Here is a 16,358-nt window from a genome sequence, read left to right on the forward strand (position 1 = left end):
GAAAAATACAATAATTTGTGTGTTATTAGTTTAAGCACACTATGTTTGTTTATTGTTGTGACTTAGATGAAGATCAGATCAAATTTGATGACCAATTTATGCAGAAATCCAGGTAATTCCAAAGGGTTCACATACTTTTCTTTTCAAATTTACAAGAAAATCTACTGAAAACTTTGTCCTTGTGTTTCTTGGCCAGTTACATTTTTTTTGTTCAGATGCTAGGTTGTTTTTCAATTATGTTAGTTTAAGTTTGCTGCAACTGTCTGCTGTTAGGAAGACATCTCAGTCAAGATTTTTTTCATTACAGCCAAGTGAGTGCCTAAATTACCACGCTAACGTCCCTTAAAGGGCTAGCTGACATTTTTTGTCTCACCTAATGTTTGCACTTGATCGAGCATGGATTGCTACCAAAAACTTTTATTCATGAACTTTTAGTCATTGTTCTCCTAGATTTATTTGTGTGCTTCTGCATTTCTACTTAGGAGCACATCATGTACTCCTTGTAAAAAATGTCAGCATAGAGCCCTGAACTATAATAATAAATAAGACAAATCACTCCGCATTTTGTAGCAGGATAGGCACTTTGTTGATTGTTGATGTTCATTTGCGAAACTATTTATCTGTTTTTGTTATTGTATCTAAATTATTTATTTGAACAAACATTGGTTAAAAGACGCAGGTCACTAATTAAATTCAATTAATCAATATACTCCAATACTTCTTACTACGAATACATTTCTTGTTTTTGAAACATTAGAAAGCATACTTTTTGTATTTTTTATCATTTTTGTTGTTGTAATTTTTGGTTAATTATAAAGAAAAAAAATTAGGCTGGTAAAAAATGTGAGTGGCTGGTAGATTTTTTAAAATCTACCACAGTGGCTGGTCGACCAAAAAGTAAATTTCCCACCCTGGACATTGTGAAAAATAAGTTTTAATCAACTTGTGATCTGGTTATATGACGTTCCAACCAGAAAGAAATGTCTTGATCATGTTGTATGCACACTGGGTTGGCTCTCTATCTATGAAAAGATAACAGTAATACTACCGTGCTTGTATAATGGTGATAGTAACGCTGTGCATCTTATGCATGTAAACCCAGATGTATGAGCCAGTTGGCAAACAGCCAAAATGTCACACTAATCATGTTGCCAGATCTGTCTCAAAACAACAATGTCTAAATGTGTCCTGGTGTTGGAAACACAATCACCATCTCCTGCTGTGATTAACCTGTCAATGGTTGATGGTGGTGTTTTATGTGTGCTGGTGTCGCTACAGAGTGATAACAACCAACATCAGTTGTATTATATGTTAGCAAGCTTCTTCCATTGAGCCAGGGATTGTCAGTGGAGACATTGAATGAAACAACCGGTAGCTTTGATATAAACAATAGGTTTCAAAGGGAAATATGCACTGTGTTGTGTGTTTGGCTTCTATGTAACATCTCCTGGGCTATCGAGAAAGGACCCTAGCTGCGTTACCCCAGGCAGGCGGTAGGTGTATAGAGTGGTGGATAGCGGCGGTGTGTCTCGGGGAGATGGAAGAATATAGCCCCGCTCTTCTTCTCTACTCCTCCTCTTCTCTCCCCAGGGGGTATGAGCTCACCAGTGTGTGATCCGACCGCATATTAATCTCGTCTTCCACTCAGTGCCAGCTCACAGCTCGGCCCCTACAGAACACATACGCAATGTTTTTGGTTGCCTGTCTGGGCTTTTCTCTCTTCTTGTGTACTCCTGTTTTTAGATGTTATTTCGGCATGGGATTCACTTTGTGGGATCCTGTGGGGGGAGGGGGGGGGGGGGGGGTCTAATGGGCCCAGAGAAAGAGAGCGACAGAGAAGGGATGAGCGTTGTGCAGATGTTCATTGATATATTTCTTACAGTGGAATTGAAATGTGAGAGGCTCTGTGACAGTTAGAATGTAACGCCGGGGGCCAGCTCCGTGTGTGTGTGTGTGTGTCTTTGTGTCCGTTGCCGTGGGTGATTAGCACAGGTGGAGTGCTGCCCCAGGGGAGGGCTGACCTCGGTTCCCAACGGCAACACGACTACTCCCCTCCCATTGTGTGTGTGTGTGTGTGTTGTGTGTGTGTAAGGTGCAGTGATGGGGTGTGGGTTTGCAGGGTAGCACTAGAATTGGGTAGCTTCTTCATTGAATGGAAAATCACCAGTACATTTCTGTCCCCTGCTGCTGGTATGATGCTAAATGGGGCAATGACATAAGTCACTTACAGTAGTGAGTCACGGCAGACAGACAAGGCTGGGTTGGTTCTGTTGATTCTTCCTCTACACATTGAAACACACTTTAGAACCATTATCTTACTCTTTTTTTCTCTGTCGCTGTCTCTCTCTTTGGCCATGTCTCAACTTGACAGTTCATGCAGCTTTAGTATTCTGACCACTATTGTGTCCAACAGTGTGCCTGGATTCCCCTTTCCCGCACTACATTCAATTGCCAGTGTGTGCATTCTACAAACGGTGGAATAGGCTAAATATAATAAAAAGCAACACAACAACTGATGGCGGTAGCTAACTAGCCAGCTAACTTCTGTAGCTAGCCAGCAAGCTAGCAAGCAAGGTTAAAGGGATTGCAAACGGGTTAGCATAACTCTAGCCCCCCCCCCCCAAAAAAAAAGTTTTCCTTAGAAATACTAGCTAGCTGGCTAACATTCATGAATCCAGCAAACACGTTCCTCACACGCTAGGAAGGTGTTTCCTCCAATGTCATAATGAAAAGGTGCCTCTCGGACCTAAAACACACATTTTCTGGAGACTTGTGGGAGGAGTACTGATGGCGCCTGCCACTGTATGCGCTTTCGGTAGCCTGGTCGCTTTCAGAAATCTGCACCCAATGCATCCCTGACCACATCGGCGAAGTGGTCAGCCAGATCTGAACACAATCCGACCTCAAAGTGACTTTCGTGCTTCTCGACCCGTCTTCGTATTCTGACAGCAGAAGCTGCATGTAAGTGTCAAGTGTAGACGCAACCTTTCTGTCTCATTCTGTCTGCCGTGGAGAGATGCAGCAGGGCTAAGGATTCATAATGTGTCTCTCTTCCCAATCCCCCCCTCCCCTCTCTTTTTCTCTCTCTCTTTCTGCCTTCTATTCTATTCTGAGATTCATGTTGGACACATGTTAGGCTGGGAAGAGCCCCAGAACACATACATCTGTTAAGTATAAACATTTTTCTCCCATCTCTCTCTCTCCCTCCCAAATCTCTTTCTTTCACTCTATTCTCCTTCTGTCTCTCTGACTCTGTTTCGCTCTCCCTTTCTCTCCTCACATGTATAAATAGTACTGGAGTTCGAAGTGTTCAGCTTGGTCAGGCCTGACTTGTGGAAACTGGGCTGAGAGCAGAATGTGCCTGTCTTTTCCCATTCAGACACAGCTTTGGCCACAGGGTGTGGGAGGAGGAGGGGGGTGGGGGTGGGGGGGGGGGTGGGGGGGGGGCGTATACATAAACATAAAAATGACATTGGGATCCTTAACTTTAGGAAAAATCCCAAACCGATCACAAAACATTATTTCCCGCATTTTGGCCTAACTGGATGATGGGCTATAAAGGTACGTGGAAAGTTGTGTAATTTAAATAAAACAAGAGAGGGAGAGGTGAACTTTAGGTGGATTTGCGAGGCATGCAAGACAGATTACCAAGATGCGCGCCATGTTTTTTTCTGCCCTGCGCTCTCCTCTCTCTCCCTCGCACTGCCTCGCCTGGGGGCGTATTCATTACACCGATTATGATGCAAAACGTTTGTTAAACGGAAGCAAATGGAATGAAACGGGGAGGGGCCTACCAGAATTTGTCCAATCGAAACGTTTCGTTTCGCAACTGTTTGGACTAATGATTACACCCCTCCTCTTTCTCTTCGCTAACGATGTTAGTGTGTTCAGTCTTCGGTCTGTTGCGTGTAGAATATCCTAGCCTATTCATTGATGGTAGGTCCTGCTTTTCTAAAGTTCCGGGACATTGCAAGCCAAGAAATTGCGAGATACTGCATTCCATTGCGATATACAGGCCTAGAAAACAGTTCTGACTGTCTGCCTGGTGGCCGACCTGCCTGTACTGTGCCCCTTCCCCCTCTCTCCCCGTCCCTCGCTAGCTCGCCATGAAAGATGTGTTTGTGTTCTTGGAAGTACATCAACTAATCAGTCTTTTACTTTTCGAAAATACTGAGTCTTAGTACTCGATTCCAAGCAGAATCTAATCTTAGCCCTCGATTCGGTGACGGTAGTCAACGTGCGAGTAGTCGGGGAATCAATTACTTTGGAGTCAACTCTCTACCACTACGTCATCGTCGTTAACTGTTGGAAAAATGGCAACGGAAGGCGAGCGACAGCAGCGGAGTCCTGTATGGAAATACTTTGCGAGGTGTAATTGAGGTACAGTCATGGTAGTACAGGCGCAATGCTCAACCGTCTGAAAGGGAACGTTTTATGCATCTTTCTTATAGTTTTAATGGAAAAAAGAGCTGTTGAAACTTTTTTTAAATTGCCCATCTGTCACATCCCTCGTTTGTGTGTGTGTGTGTGTCTGGTTTAGTGAGGCCTTACACGCTGTGTGTGCTCTTTCTCTTCCTGAACCCCTCTCATTCTCCCTGACCCTCTCTCTTTTTCTCTCTTTCTCTTCCTCAACATGTCCCTGACATAATTTATATACTCTGAGGGTGTAACTCTCTCTCTCTCTGTCTATGTCTCTCTTGCTCTCTCTTTCTCTCTCTGCTGCTCCCCCCACTCTCTCAGGGTCCACCCCTACCCCCCTGCTGTGCTCTTATTGGCCAAATCAGGTCTCCATTCAGAGATTAGCTAGCTGTCTGATTTTAGGATCAGGGCTTGTTTCGCAGCGCCAGTCTGACAGAGGAGGAAAGAGAGATAGAACAGAGAGAGAGAGGAGAGGGACTGACGGACAGACACACAGAGAAAGGGAAAGGAACAGACAGCTGACAGGACTAATGCAGCTCACACCTACCCCACTAGAGGAAGACAGTAAGACCCAACACCAGCTTTCTTTCCTTTTTTCTCCTTTCTTTCTTTCTTTCTTTCTTTCTTTCTTTCTTTCTTTCTTTCTTTCTTTCTCTCAGTCCTCCTCCCCTTTCTTTCTTTTCTTGTCAGTTGGCCCGCATCCCTTTGTGTTTGTGCTTCTGTCTGTGGGTGTGTGTGTGTATATGTGGGTCCATGTTTGTGTACGTGTGTGTGTGTGTGAAGCAAAGTGCCGACTGCGACTGGACAGGACTGGAATGAGGGCTTATGTGTGTGTGACAGGATTGAGGGGCCCGGGGGTAGGCTGGCTGGCTGGCAGGCTGGCCGTGTGGACTGCATCTGCAGGACTACATGTGTTGAACAACTTAAAAGACAGACTGATGTATACACTGTGTGTGTGTTCATTCCTGAGGGTCTTTGTCCCCCTGTGTGTGTGGGTGTGTGTGTGTGTGTGTGTGTGTGTGTGTGTGTGTGTGTGTGTGTGTAAAAGACCCTCTGCTCCGCTTACACACTCTGGGGCTTACACCCTCCCCAAAAAATAAATAATGAAGTTTGGATTGGATTGTACTTTGTTCTGCTACTTTTATTCCATGTTCTATTCAGTAACTTTGCACTTTTGCACAATGGTGCAAATGTCTGTTTATTTTACTTGTCAATTATGATTTGACTTATTTATGGTTTTACTTAAAGTTCTCAGACAGTCATCAACATTTCACTGAGGTGTGTGTGTGTGGTGCGTGCGTGTGTGAAGGGTTGCTGTGGGGCGGCAGTGTTAATACCACTCTGCTGGCGCCCAACACACTCTGGTTAACATGCTCCTGCTTCTGGACCCAACAGCTGCCACACACAGACACACACAGACACACACAGACACACACACACACACACACACACACACACACACACACACACACACACACACACACACACACACACACAGACACACAGACACACAGACACACAGACACACAGACACACACACACACACACACACACACAGAGAGAGAGAGAGAGTTGTGCCTGAGGCTTGACCCAGTGTCCTATGCAAGCTGCATAATGTGCTCTTTGGAACTGGCTCTGATCGAGCTGTTGTATGTGTCATGGATTGGGGGCTCCACTGAGGGTGAAGGGTGCAGGACAGATTTTTCAGCCAGTCATCTGTAAAAGGAATCTGTTAATGATAAAGTGGGGATGAATACACACACACACACACACACACACACACACACACACACACACACACACACACACACACACACACACACACACACACACACACACACACACACACACACAGGTCCTGGAAGGGGAGGGGGGTGGAGGTTGTGAGCTAGTCAGGGCTTTCATTTTCACTTGGCCCCAATTCTGCTCTCTTCCTCCTGTGGCTTCCTGGCTCTTTCCCCTGTGTGCTGTGAGAGAGAGAGAGTGAAAGCAGTGTGTGTGCACCTGCAAGGAGAGGGAGGACAGGAGAGGAAAGAAAGGAGGAGGAGGGGAGGAGAGTTAGGCAGGCAGGTCCGCCCCTGGCTCTTTCTCACTGGTGGAGATGGCTCACCCCACAGGGAAGAGGAGAGGGAGCTCGGTCTCCTGGGCTGCCTGGCTGGCTCACCGTCCGTGTGCGCGTGTGTGTGGCGCAGGGCTGGGTAGGTTACTTTCCAAATGTAATCCGTTACGGTTACTATTTACCAGTCCACAATTGTAATCATTAACATTTATTTTGGATTACCCAAACTCAGTAATGTAATCGGATTACTTTCAGTTACTTTTAGATTAGTGCATGTTCGTTTTTATTTCGTCATGAATCTTGTTCTGGAGTCAGCTGTGCAGAGTGGTAACTAGCTAGCACAGCCACAAAGTCATAAAATCTGATTTTAAACTTAACCCTAACCTTAACCACACTGCTAACCCTAATACATACCGTAACCTTAAATGAAGACCAAAAAGCTCATTTCTGTTTTCATACATTTTTACAATATAGCTAATTTTGACTTTGCAGCTGGCCCGTCTGGCGTAAATCACTCAGTTCTGCCTCAAGGACAAGACTCATCCCAATAAACATCAATCTGCTTAAGAGGCATTAGAAGAAGACAAAAATGAATATTACCAATTGAATGACATCTATTGCAGGACAAATCAATGTTAGAGTTTACATAGCTGGCCATAAATCGATACTGCATTTTACGATTGGGGTCATTGCTTTGAGTTGGGGGAAAAAAAATATGCTTTGAGCACTACCAAAAAGTTATTTGTGCATGTGAAAAATGTATGCCATATGCTGCGTTCGCTATAGGCCTACTATTTGTGTTGTTGATGCTGATACCTCACTAATTTGCAGCTGTTTAAGACTATCAAAAGTTATGTTATTGCACAAATTCGATTGAGCAATGAAAGCCCCACCCCGTGGTCTTCTTAAATGAAACTTGTTGACTGTATATAGGAAGGGAGGAACTCCCTATAACTCGAACTCCCTCAAACTCGAACAAACTCGAACTCGAACTCCCTCAAACTTTTACACCATAGGCTGGGATCCGCACTATGCAGCTGTTGCAAGAGCGCATTTAATAAGCTTACTGGCTGTCCACTGAGTGAACATTCATTACATTTTGCAACAGAATGGCCGTTTCTTAAACTGAAGCTAACTGAAGGAAACGAGGAGGGACCTACCTGAATTTGCCCAATCGAAACATTCGATTTGCTCTGTTTCTTTCTGTTTGGTTCTTAAACGGTAAACGTTTTCCTTAATGAATACACCCTGGTCACGAAAACAATGATTGATAGGCATTGTAAACGTCTTTTAAATACACATATACATTTGTGAACATTTGTGAACCCATAGGCTACGCCACTGCTCTTGTGCGGCAGGTAGCCTAATGGTTAAGGGTGTTGGGCTAGTTCAAATCCCCAAGCTGACTAGCTGAAAATTCTGTCTATGTGCCCTTGAACAAGGCTTCTTTCTGTAATTTGCTCTGGATAAGAGCCTCTGCAAAGTAGGGGGGGGAGTTGTAGCTCCTCCAAACATAATAATAAAAAATAATAAAAAAGAGCCTTTGCTAAATGACTAAAATGAAAATGTAAAATGTCCTTACCTCTGAGTGTTTTATTCAAGTTGAATAACTTTTGGTTCCCGACAACAGTGGCACCATTGGAAGACATAGCTTGGACTGTAGCCTATAAAAGCCTATTCCTGCTCTTTTCCCGTGATCCATCAAACGCATTTGGTGTGTCATCACAGTGGTCTTTGATTTGTGGTCTGACTCCCTCAGGTGGAACAAACAAAAATCAAAAATCAAGCCTTTTTTTATGCTGATTTGAATGTCAAATCATTTTTGCGCAAACATCCTTTCTGAATTTTTAAGTAATCATCTCCATTTTTTTTTTTAAGTATCTGTAATCTGATTACAATATTATGATTTTACTGCTAACATAACTACATGCAATCCATTACTCCCCAACCCTGCTTGTGTGTGCATGTGTGTGTGTGTGTGTGTGTGTGCGTGCCCCCGTGGACCAACGTGGACCAACTGCCAACCCAACTGAAGGAACTGGTTTTCATTAGTGTCCGCGACACAGTTTTATATTCCCCTAGCTCTGTACTGCCGGTGCAAAGTAAATACTGTACTCAGTCTGCTCCAACTGTAACCTATTTTACTAACAACTGTTTCCTATGCTGTATGTCTGTCACATGTTCCAATTCCCTTTATTGACACCCGGTCATGCATAGTTCGTTCAGTAGTAATACCCTCAGTACATGTGACTCTCTGTAACTGCTACTGTAGAGCTTGGGGACAGACAGTGAGTGATGTGACTATCATGGGGACATTGAGAAATGGTTATGTCAATAAATGTGTCCTGGATGACTCTGGGGGATTGGGTGTCTGTCTCTGGCTGGCCTGGTTGCCTGGTTGGACGACCCCCTAGTAGTGTAGTTATGAGATTCCTCTGACTGCCTGTCACGATGTCACCTTGTGTCTTCTCTCCCTGGTGTGTGTGGGTTCGCAGAGCAGCCCTGAATGTTCTAGAGAGGGACAGAACATTCTAGAGGCCCGCCAAAGAGCCAGTGGAGACCCCTGAAAGGGCATTCTCTAAAGTCAGTGACTATCTTGACTAAAGAGTGTATACACATATACTCACGTGTGTGTGTGCGTGTCTAAGTCTATGTCTATGTGTGTGGTTGTGGGTGCTGAGTAGGGTGTCTGGGTCAGAGGCAGGTTAGTTATGCTTGGCTTGGGTTTTGCAGATGAACACTGTAGCCGCTGTTGGGCTAGAGGAGGCAAAGGGAGGGGGGTGAGGGTTATTTTCCCCTAAAGCTAGCAAAGTTATTACACTTTTTTCTCTGCTGCACCTGGCATGTGGCATGTCTCGCCCCTACCTTCTACTTCCTATCTCACCCCTCCCTGACCCTCAAGGTCCCTCTACTAGCAGCCTAGATCTGTCTGTCTATGTATGTATGTATGTATGTATGTATGTATGTATGTATGTATGTATATGTGTGTGTGTGTGTACGTACACCTCTCTCTACTGTTAGCTGGGGTGAGTGGGATCTAGCCAGCCCAGCTCTGCTTCCTGCTACTTATCCTCCAATTAGTATTCTCACAGAATCTCTAGATTCCAAATGCTGTGGAGGGAGGTCTCTTCTTGGTCAATTATTAACACAATGCTGAATGGGAGGGAGGAGAAGGTGGGGGGGGGGGTGAAGGAATGAAGTAGAGGTGAAGAAAGGAGGAATGACAGGAAGGGAAGACTGTTTCCTACAAGCTTCAGGTCCACTGTCATGTCCGTATGCCTCATACATGTCGAAGCCCACTTGTATTTTTGTTTCGCCCTTAACCCTCTCTTTCTCTATTCCCTTCTTTGTTTTTCCATCTCTCTGCAGCTCTTCCTCCCAAGCCGGCCAAGCCCATGACTCCAGTGAGCAGCAGCAATGGTGTGAAGGAGGGGGCTGGGGGGTCGCTACAGGAAGCAGAATGGTACTGGGGAGACATATCAAGGTAGCACTCCGCACACCAGGCACATGCACAAATAGGGCTCAACCAGTGCCCGAGCAGCTGCCCTTTAGCCCTCCTATGAAAGTGCCCTGACAGCTCAGGGGATCAGCGTTTTTTCACAAGCACATTGAGTAGCCAGCCCCCCCCAAAAAAATAGCTAGCCAGGCTCCCCTGGGCTGTGTGTGTGTGTGTGTGTGTGTGTGGGTGGGGGGGGGGGGTTGGTAATACATTTTTGCCGAACAAGCTCTATTTTAGTGGCCTCTGGTATATTCTAATGCTACATTGTATTTTGAAACAGCAACTATCAGGAAATAACCCGTATCAATTGTTTCACACTTTTGCAGTCGGTGTTAGTTTCATCAGCTGTTGTACAATATGATATAAAACAAAGGCAAAACAAAACTGGACTGCCCTGGGCATTTAAATAATCCTGTAAGAGTCTGCTGACTTCCACAGGCTTCAAACTTCCTTTTAAGAGGCACAGAAAGCAGCAGTTGACTACTCCATTGTGAACACTTTGATTAAATCAGTAGACCTATATCAATTTGAAAATACCATTTAAGTATCATTAGTTTTTAAAACCATTTTATTTTATCAAATTTTAGACCAGAGTGAGTCTCTCTCCACTAGCCTACCTGTTGTTCCTTGCAGTGAGGAGGATTCACCATCTTCATCACATGTTTTCATAATTTATCTGCAGTTAATCGCCCCCAAAAAATCCTACCAGTATGCAAATTAGGGAGCCAAATGAACAGGTCTCTCGCTTGCGTTTCATCTTGCAATTCGGTAGTCTACTGACGAGTCACTCACTTCAACGTCACATTCTGGCTAGTCCTGATAGACTTCATATCAAAAATGCAAACGGTTGGGCCATTTGGCCAAAAATCTACTGGCCCGAACTGAATTTCTACTGGCCCGGAAATGGTGTAGTTTTTAAATTATTTGGGGTCATGCAGGGCCTATAGGTTGGCATGCTTTTTGTCTATATTCGGCTATATTTGGTTACTATGATATGTATTAAAAAGCTATGTAATATAATTTAGCAATGCAAGTCATTACTCTATTCTTTAGAATTGCATTGTATTAATTGCATTCTTTTTTGTTTCTAAAGTATGTCATTTTGAAAAGATTTGAAAATCGGACGCTGCCCCTTTAAGACAAAAAAAAGAGACATCGCCATGGCTAGCCAAGACGAATGCTAAGTGTCTTTTCGTAGCTTTCCTTATGCAGACTATCAACAGGAGCAGGTATATTGCTAGTATGTTCCCTATTGAACGTTTTATTTTGTAAATCACTTTCCATAAAATAATTAAGCTCAGCGAGTAGATTGATGGGCGCTTCCTTTTTGCTCTGGACCGCTCGCGTTTGCTGTGTGACGGCACAAACTCATGTACTGCTCCTGTGCTCGAGACGTTGTGACTCGCGGGAGTGTAGTGGTGCTTGAATGAATGGCCAATCATATTGCTCAAATACAAATAGCCTGACATTTATGCGTGTGGTCTTCAATAGTTTTCAATGGTAGACAGTGACAGAGCAGGTACATGAACTGGAATGCACTGAAAAGTTACTGATGAAATCCTCTGGCCCCATGTGTTTTTACTGTCCCTGTGCCAGCGGGCCATCGTTAATGTCAGACCTTGCATGCAAAATAAAATAAATGAATGTGCCAGAAAACAATAGGCTAAGTGGATTTCTACACATCGTTACCACATTATATGAGACGTGCAAATTAACTCACATATGGGAGGTGCAAATTCATGTTCTCTCCCTCAGTGTGAAGAAATTTGACTGCAACCACAGCGCACACAACACACACACACCCAGGTACAAAGAGGCGGGCAGACAGCAGTGTTTACCTGTTATCTCTCACTTTGTGAATGACAGGCGCCTGTCCTCCTATCAATAGATTGCTAGAAGATGGATATTCTTCATTCTATTGGGAAAGGGCTCTGCAGACTTTTTGGGACTAGCGAATTGGAAAGTAGTGTAGTTAATTTAAGTGGACAAAGTAGCCGGCTGAAAATGAGTCTGTAATCGGCTGTATAGTCAACAGCTGACGCTAGTGGAAAACACTGGGGGATTTTATATTATGATTTACTTTTCAATGTTTTAATTTTAAATGTAACGAAGTGCACATCAAACTAGCTAATTTCATGAACTTGTATCTCTGAAAATACTCCAGCCCCATGCACACACTTCTGCATGCAGTGGCCACTGGGTACAGATGCCGTGCAGATTTCTACACATCGTTACCACATTATATGAGACGTGCAAATTAACTCACATTATATGGGAGGTGCAAATGCCCAGCACCACTCCCATTCCCCAGGCGTTCTCATTTGTTGACTTCTGTAACTGTAAAAGCCTTGGTTTCATGCATGTTAATATCAGAACCCTCCTCCATAAGTTTGTTTTATTCACTGCTTTAGCACACTCTACCAACCCTGATGTCCTAGCCGTGTCTGAATCCTGGCTTAGGAAGGCCAACAAAAATCCTGAAATTTCCATCCCAAACTACCACATTTTCCGACAAGATAGAACTGCAAAAGGGGGTGGAGTTAGCCTGCAGAGTTCTGTCATACTATCCAGGTCTGTGCCCAAACAATTTGAGTTTCAACTTTTAAAAATCTTTCCAGAAACAAGTTTCTCTCCATTGCCCGCTTGTTATAGAACCCCCTAAATCCCCAGCTGTGCCCTGGACACCATATGTGAATTGATTACCCTCCATCTATCTTCAGAGTGTACTGTTAGGTGACCTAACTGGGATATGCTTAACACCCCGGCCATCCTACAATCTAAGATAGATGCCCTCAATCTCACACAAATTATCAAGGAACATATGAGGTACAACCCTAAATCCGTAACCATAGGCACCCTCTTAGATATCATCCGGACCAATTTGTCCTCTAAATACACCTCTGCTGTCTTCAACCAGGATCTCAGAGATCACTGCCTTATTGCCTGCGTCCGTAATGGGTCCGCGGTCAAACGTCCACCTCTCATCACTGTCAAAATCTCTCTAAAACACTTCAGCGAGCATGCCTTTCTAATCGACCTGGCCCGGGTATCCTGGAAGGATATTGACCTCATCCCGTCAGTAGAGGATGCTTGGTTGCTCTTAAAAAGTGACCATCTTAAATAAGCATGCCCGTTCAAAAAATGTAGAATTAAGAACAGATATAGCCCTTGGTTCACCCCAGACTTGACTGCCATTGACCAGCACAAAAACATCCTGTGGCATTCTGAATTAGCATCGAATTTCCCCCGTGATATACAACTTTTCAGGGAAGTCAGGAACCAATATACACAGTCAATTAGGAAAGCTAAGGCTAGCTTTATCAAACAGAAATGTGCATCCTGTAGCACTAATTCCAAAAAGTTTTGGACACTGTAAAGTCCATAGAGAATAAGAGCACCTCCTCCCACCTGCCCACTGCACTGAGGATAGGAAACACTGTCACCACCGATAAATCTACGATAATAAATTATTTCAATAAGCATTTTTCAACGGCTGGTCATGCTTTCCACCTGGATACCCCTACCCTGGCCAACAACTCTGCACCACCTGCAGCAACCTGACCCCCTGCCCCCGCTTCTCCTTCACCCAAATCCAGACAGCTGATGTTCTGAAAGAGCTGCAAAATCTGGATCCCTACAAATCAGCTGGGCTAGACAATCTGGACCCTCTCTTTCTAAGATTATCCACAGAAATTGTTGCAATCGCTATTACTAGCCTGTTCAACCTCTCTTTCGTATCACCTGAGATCCCCAAAGATTGGAAAGCTGCCGCGGTCATCCCCTTCTTCAAAGGGGGAGACACTCTAGACCCAAACTGTTATAAACCTATATCCATCCTGCCTTACCTTTCTAAAATCTTCGAAGCCAAGTTCACAAACAAATCACCGACCATTTCGAATCCCAGCGTACCTTCTCCAGTGAGCAATCTGGTTTTCCGAGCTGGTCATGGGTGCACCTCAGCCACGCTAGAGGTCCTAAACGATATCATAACCACCATCGATAAAAGACAGTACTGTGCAGCCGTCTTCATCGACCTGGCCAAGGCATTCGACTCTGTCAATCACCGCATTCTTATTGGTGGTTTTTCAAATGACTGCCTTGCCTGGTTTACCAACTACTTCTCGGATAGAGTTCAGTATGTCAAATCAGAGGGCCTGTTGTCCGGACCTCTGGCAGTCTCTATGGGGGTGCCACAGGGTTAAATTCTCAGGCTGACTCTTTTCTCTGTAAATATCAATGATGTCGCTCTTGCTTCTGGTGATTCTCTGATCCACTTCTACGCAGACAACACCATTCTGTATACATCTGGCCCTTCTTTGGACACTGTGTTAACAAACCTCCAAACGAGCTTCAATGCCATACAATACTCCTTCCGTGGCCTCCAACTGCTTTTAAATGCTAGTAAAACTAAATGCATGCTTCAACCGATTTCTGCCTTCACCCGCCCGACTAGCATCACTACTCTGGACGGTTCTGACTTAGAATATGTGGACAACTACAAATACCTAGGTGTCTGGTTAGACTGTAAACTCTCCTTCCAGACTCACATTAAGCATCTCCAATCTGAAATTAAATCTAGAATCGGCTTCCTATTTCGCAACTAAGCCTCCTTCACTCATGCTACCAAACATACCCTCGTAAAACTGACTATCCTACCGATTCTTGACTTCGGCAATTTACAAAATAGCCTCCAACACTCTACTCAGCAAACTGGATGTAGTCTATCACAGTGCCATCCGTTTTGTTACCAAAGCCCCATATACTACCCACCACTGCGACCTGTATGCTCTCATTGGCTGGCCCTCGCTACATATTCGTCGCCAAACTCACTGGCTCCAGGTCATCTATAAGTCTTTGCTAGGTAAAGCCCAGCCTTATCTCAGCTCACTGGTCACCATAGCAACGCCCACCCGTAGCACGCACTCCAGCAGGTATATTTCACTGGTCATCCCCAAAGCCAACACGTCATTTGGCCACCTTTCCTTCCAGTTCTCTGCTACCAATGACTGGAACGAATTGCAAAAATCACTGAAGCTGGAGACTTATATCGTCCTCTCTAACTTTAAGTATCAGCTGTCAGAGCAGCTTACTGATCAATGTACCTGTATTCAGCCAGTCTGTAAATAGCACACCCAACTACCTCATCCCCATATTATTATTTATCTTCGTGCTCTTTTGCACCCCAGTATCTCGACTTGCACATCATCATCTGCACATCTATCACTCCAGTGTTAATGCTAAATTGTAATTTTTTTCACCTCTATGGCCTATTTATTGCCTTTACCTCCCTAATCTTCTACATTTACACACACTGTACATAGATGTTTCTATTGTGTTATTGACTGTACAAATGTTTATGTGTAACTCTTTGTTTTTAAGGCACTGCTTTGCTTTATCTTCGCCAGGTCGCAGTTGTAAATGAGATCTTGTTCTCAACTGGCCAACCTGGTTAAATAAAGATGAAATAAATAAATAAATAAAAGAGAGTTTGAATACTGGTAGGCTATGTTTCAGTTGGATCTGTCATGTGTTACTCTCTGTTAGGAGCAGAGAAGGGGGCAATTAGACTAGGGAGGGGCACGGTTATTCAAATATCCAAACGGACTTTAGTATTCGATTATTTTTATTTAACCTTTATTTAACTAGGCAAGTCAGTTAAGAACAAATTATTATTTACAATGACGGCTTATGAACATTGGGTTAACTGCCTCGTTCAGGGGCAGAACAACAGATTTGTACCATGTCAGCTCAGGGATTCGATTTGGAAACCTTTCGGTTACTGGCCCAAAGCTCTAACCACTAGGCTACCTGCTGCCCCAAATGACTAGGAGTGCATTCATTTGTAAGAAAAATGCTTTGTCTAAAATGTTATTATCAATGTGGCATTGCTACATAGCCTACTACATAAAACATGTTTATAAAACAACAGTTTTAGGCTCCATGGGTAGCAAGTGAAGTGGGAGTTTTCTAATCTGAAATGATGGAATTTAAGTTGGCTAAATGAGGAGTAGGCTACAATGATCAACCAACAGAGAGGCTGTTGTTTCATATGAATGGAGTTGTTGCAGACAAGGGTGCCTCAAAATAGCCTCAATTAGCCTTGCTACTTTAGCTAGCTAAGTGGCTAATTAAGCTGGTTACTGATGGACTTCAGTGACGTTAAAATGAGTGACTCGTTAGAAGCCTACCAAATTGCATCGGTAAGAGAGCTGTTCATTTGGCTCCTTTAATTGCATACTGGCAGGCTTTTTGCCAATTAACCTGCAGAATAATTACGAAAACCTTTGATGACGATGGTGAATCCTCTTCACTGCAGGAACAAAAAGGTAGGCTAATGAAGAGAGACTCACTCTGGTCTAAAATAGGATAAAAGATGGTATT

At 44.0% G+C, this 16,358-nt stretch overlaps 1 protein-coding gene across 3 annotated transcripts in view; it reads left to right on the forward strand.

The window, feature by feature from the left end:
* Nucleotides 1-16,358, forward strand: part of pik3r3b (phosphoinositide-3-kinase, regulatory subunit 3b (gamma)) — a 309,052-nt gene that overhangs the window by 275,353 nt on the left and 17,341 nt on the right. For 2 of the 3 annotated variants that reach the window (XM_021599716.3, XM_021599719.3), the window contains one exon: nt 9,848-9,962. In XM_021599716.3, coding sequence (XP_021455391.1) covers nt 9,848-9,962 — 115 coding nt within the window. Of the gene's footprint in view, nt 1-4,831; nt 4,984-9,847; nt 9,963-16,358 lie in introns of those variants that run through there. The other variant, XM_021599717.3, reaches the window with a different exon arrangement.

Source organism: Oncorhynchus mykiss, chromosome 4 (genome assembly GCF_057628025.1).
Source record: "Oncorhynchus mykiss isolate SJ-2025 chromosome 4, ASM5762802v1, whole genome shotgun sequence".
NCBI lineage: Eukaryota > Metazoa > Chordata > Actinopteri > Salmoniformes > Salmonidae > Oncorhynchus > Oncorhynchus mykiss.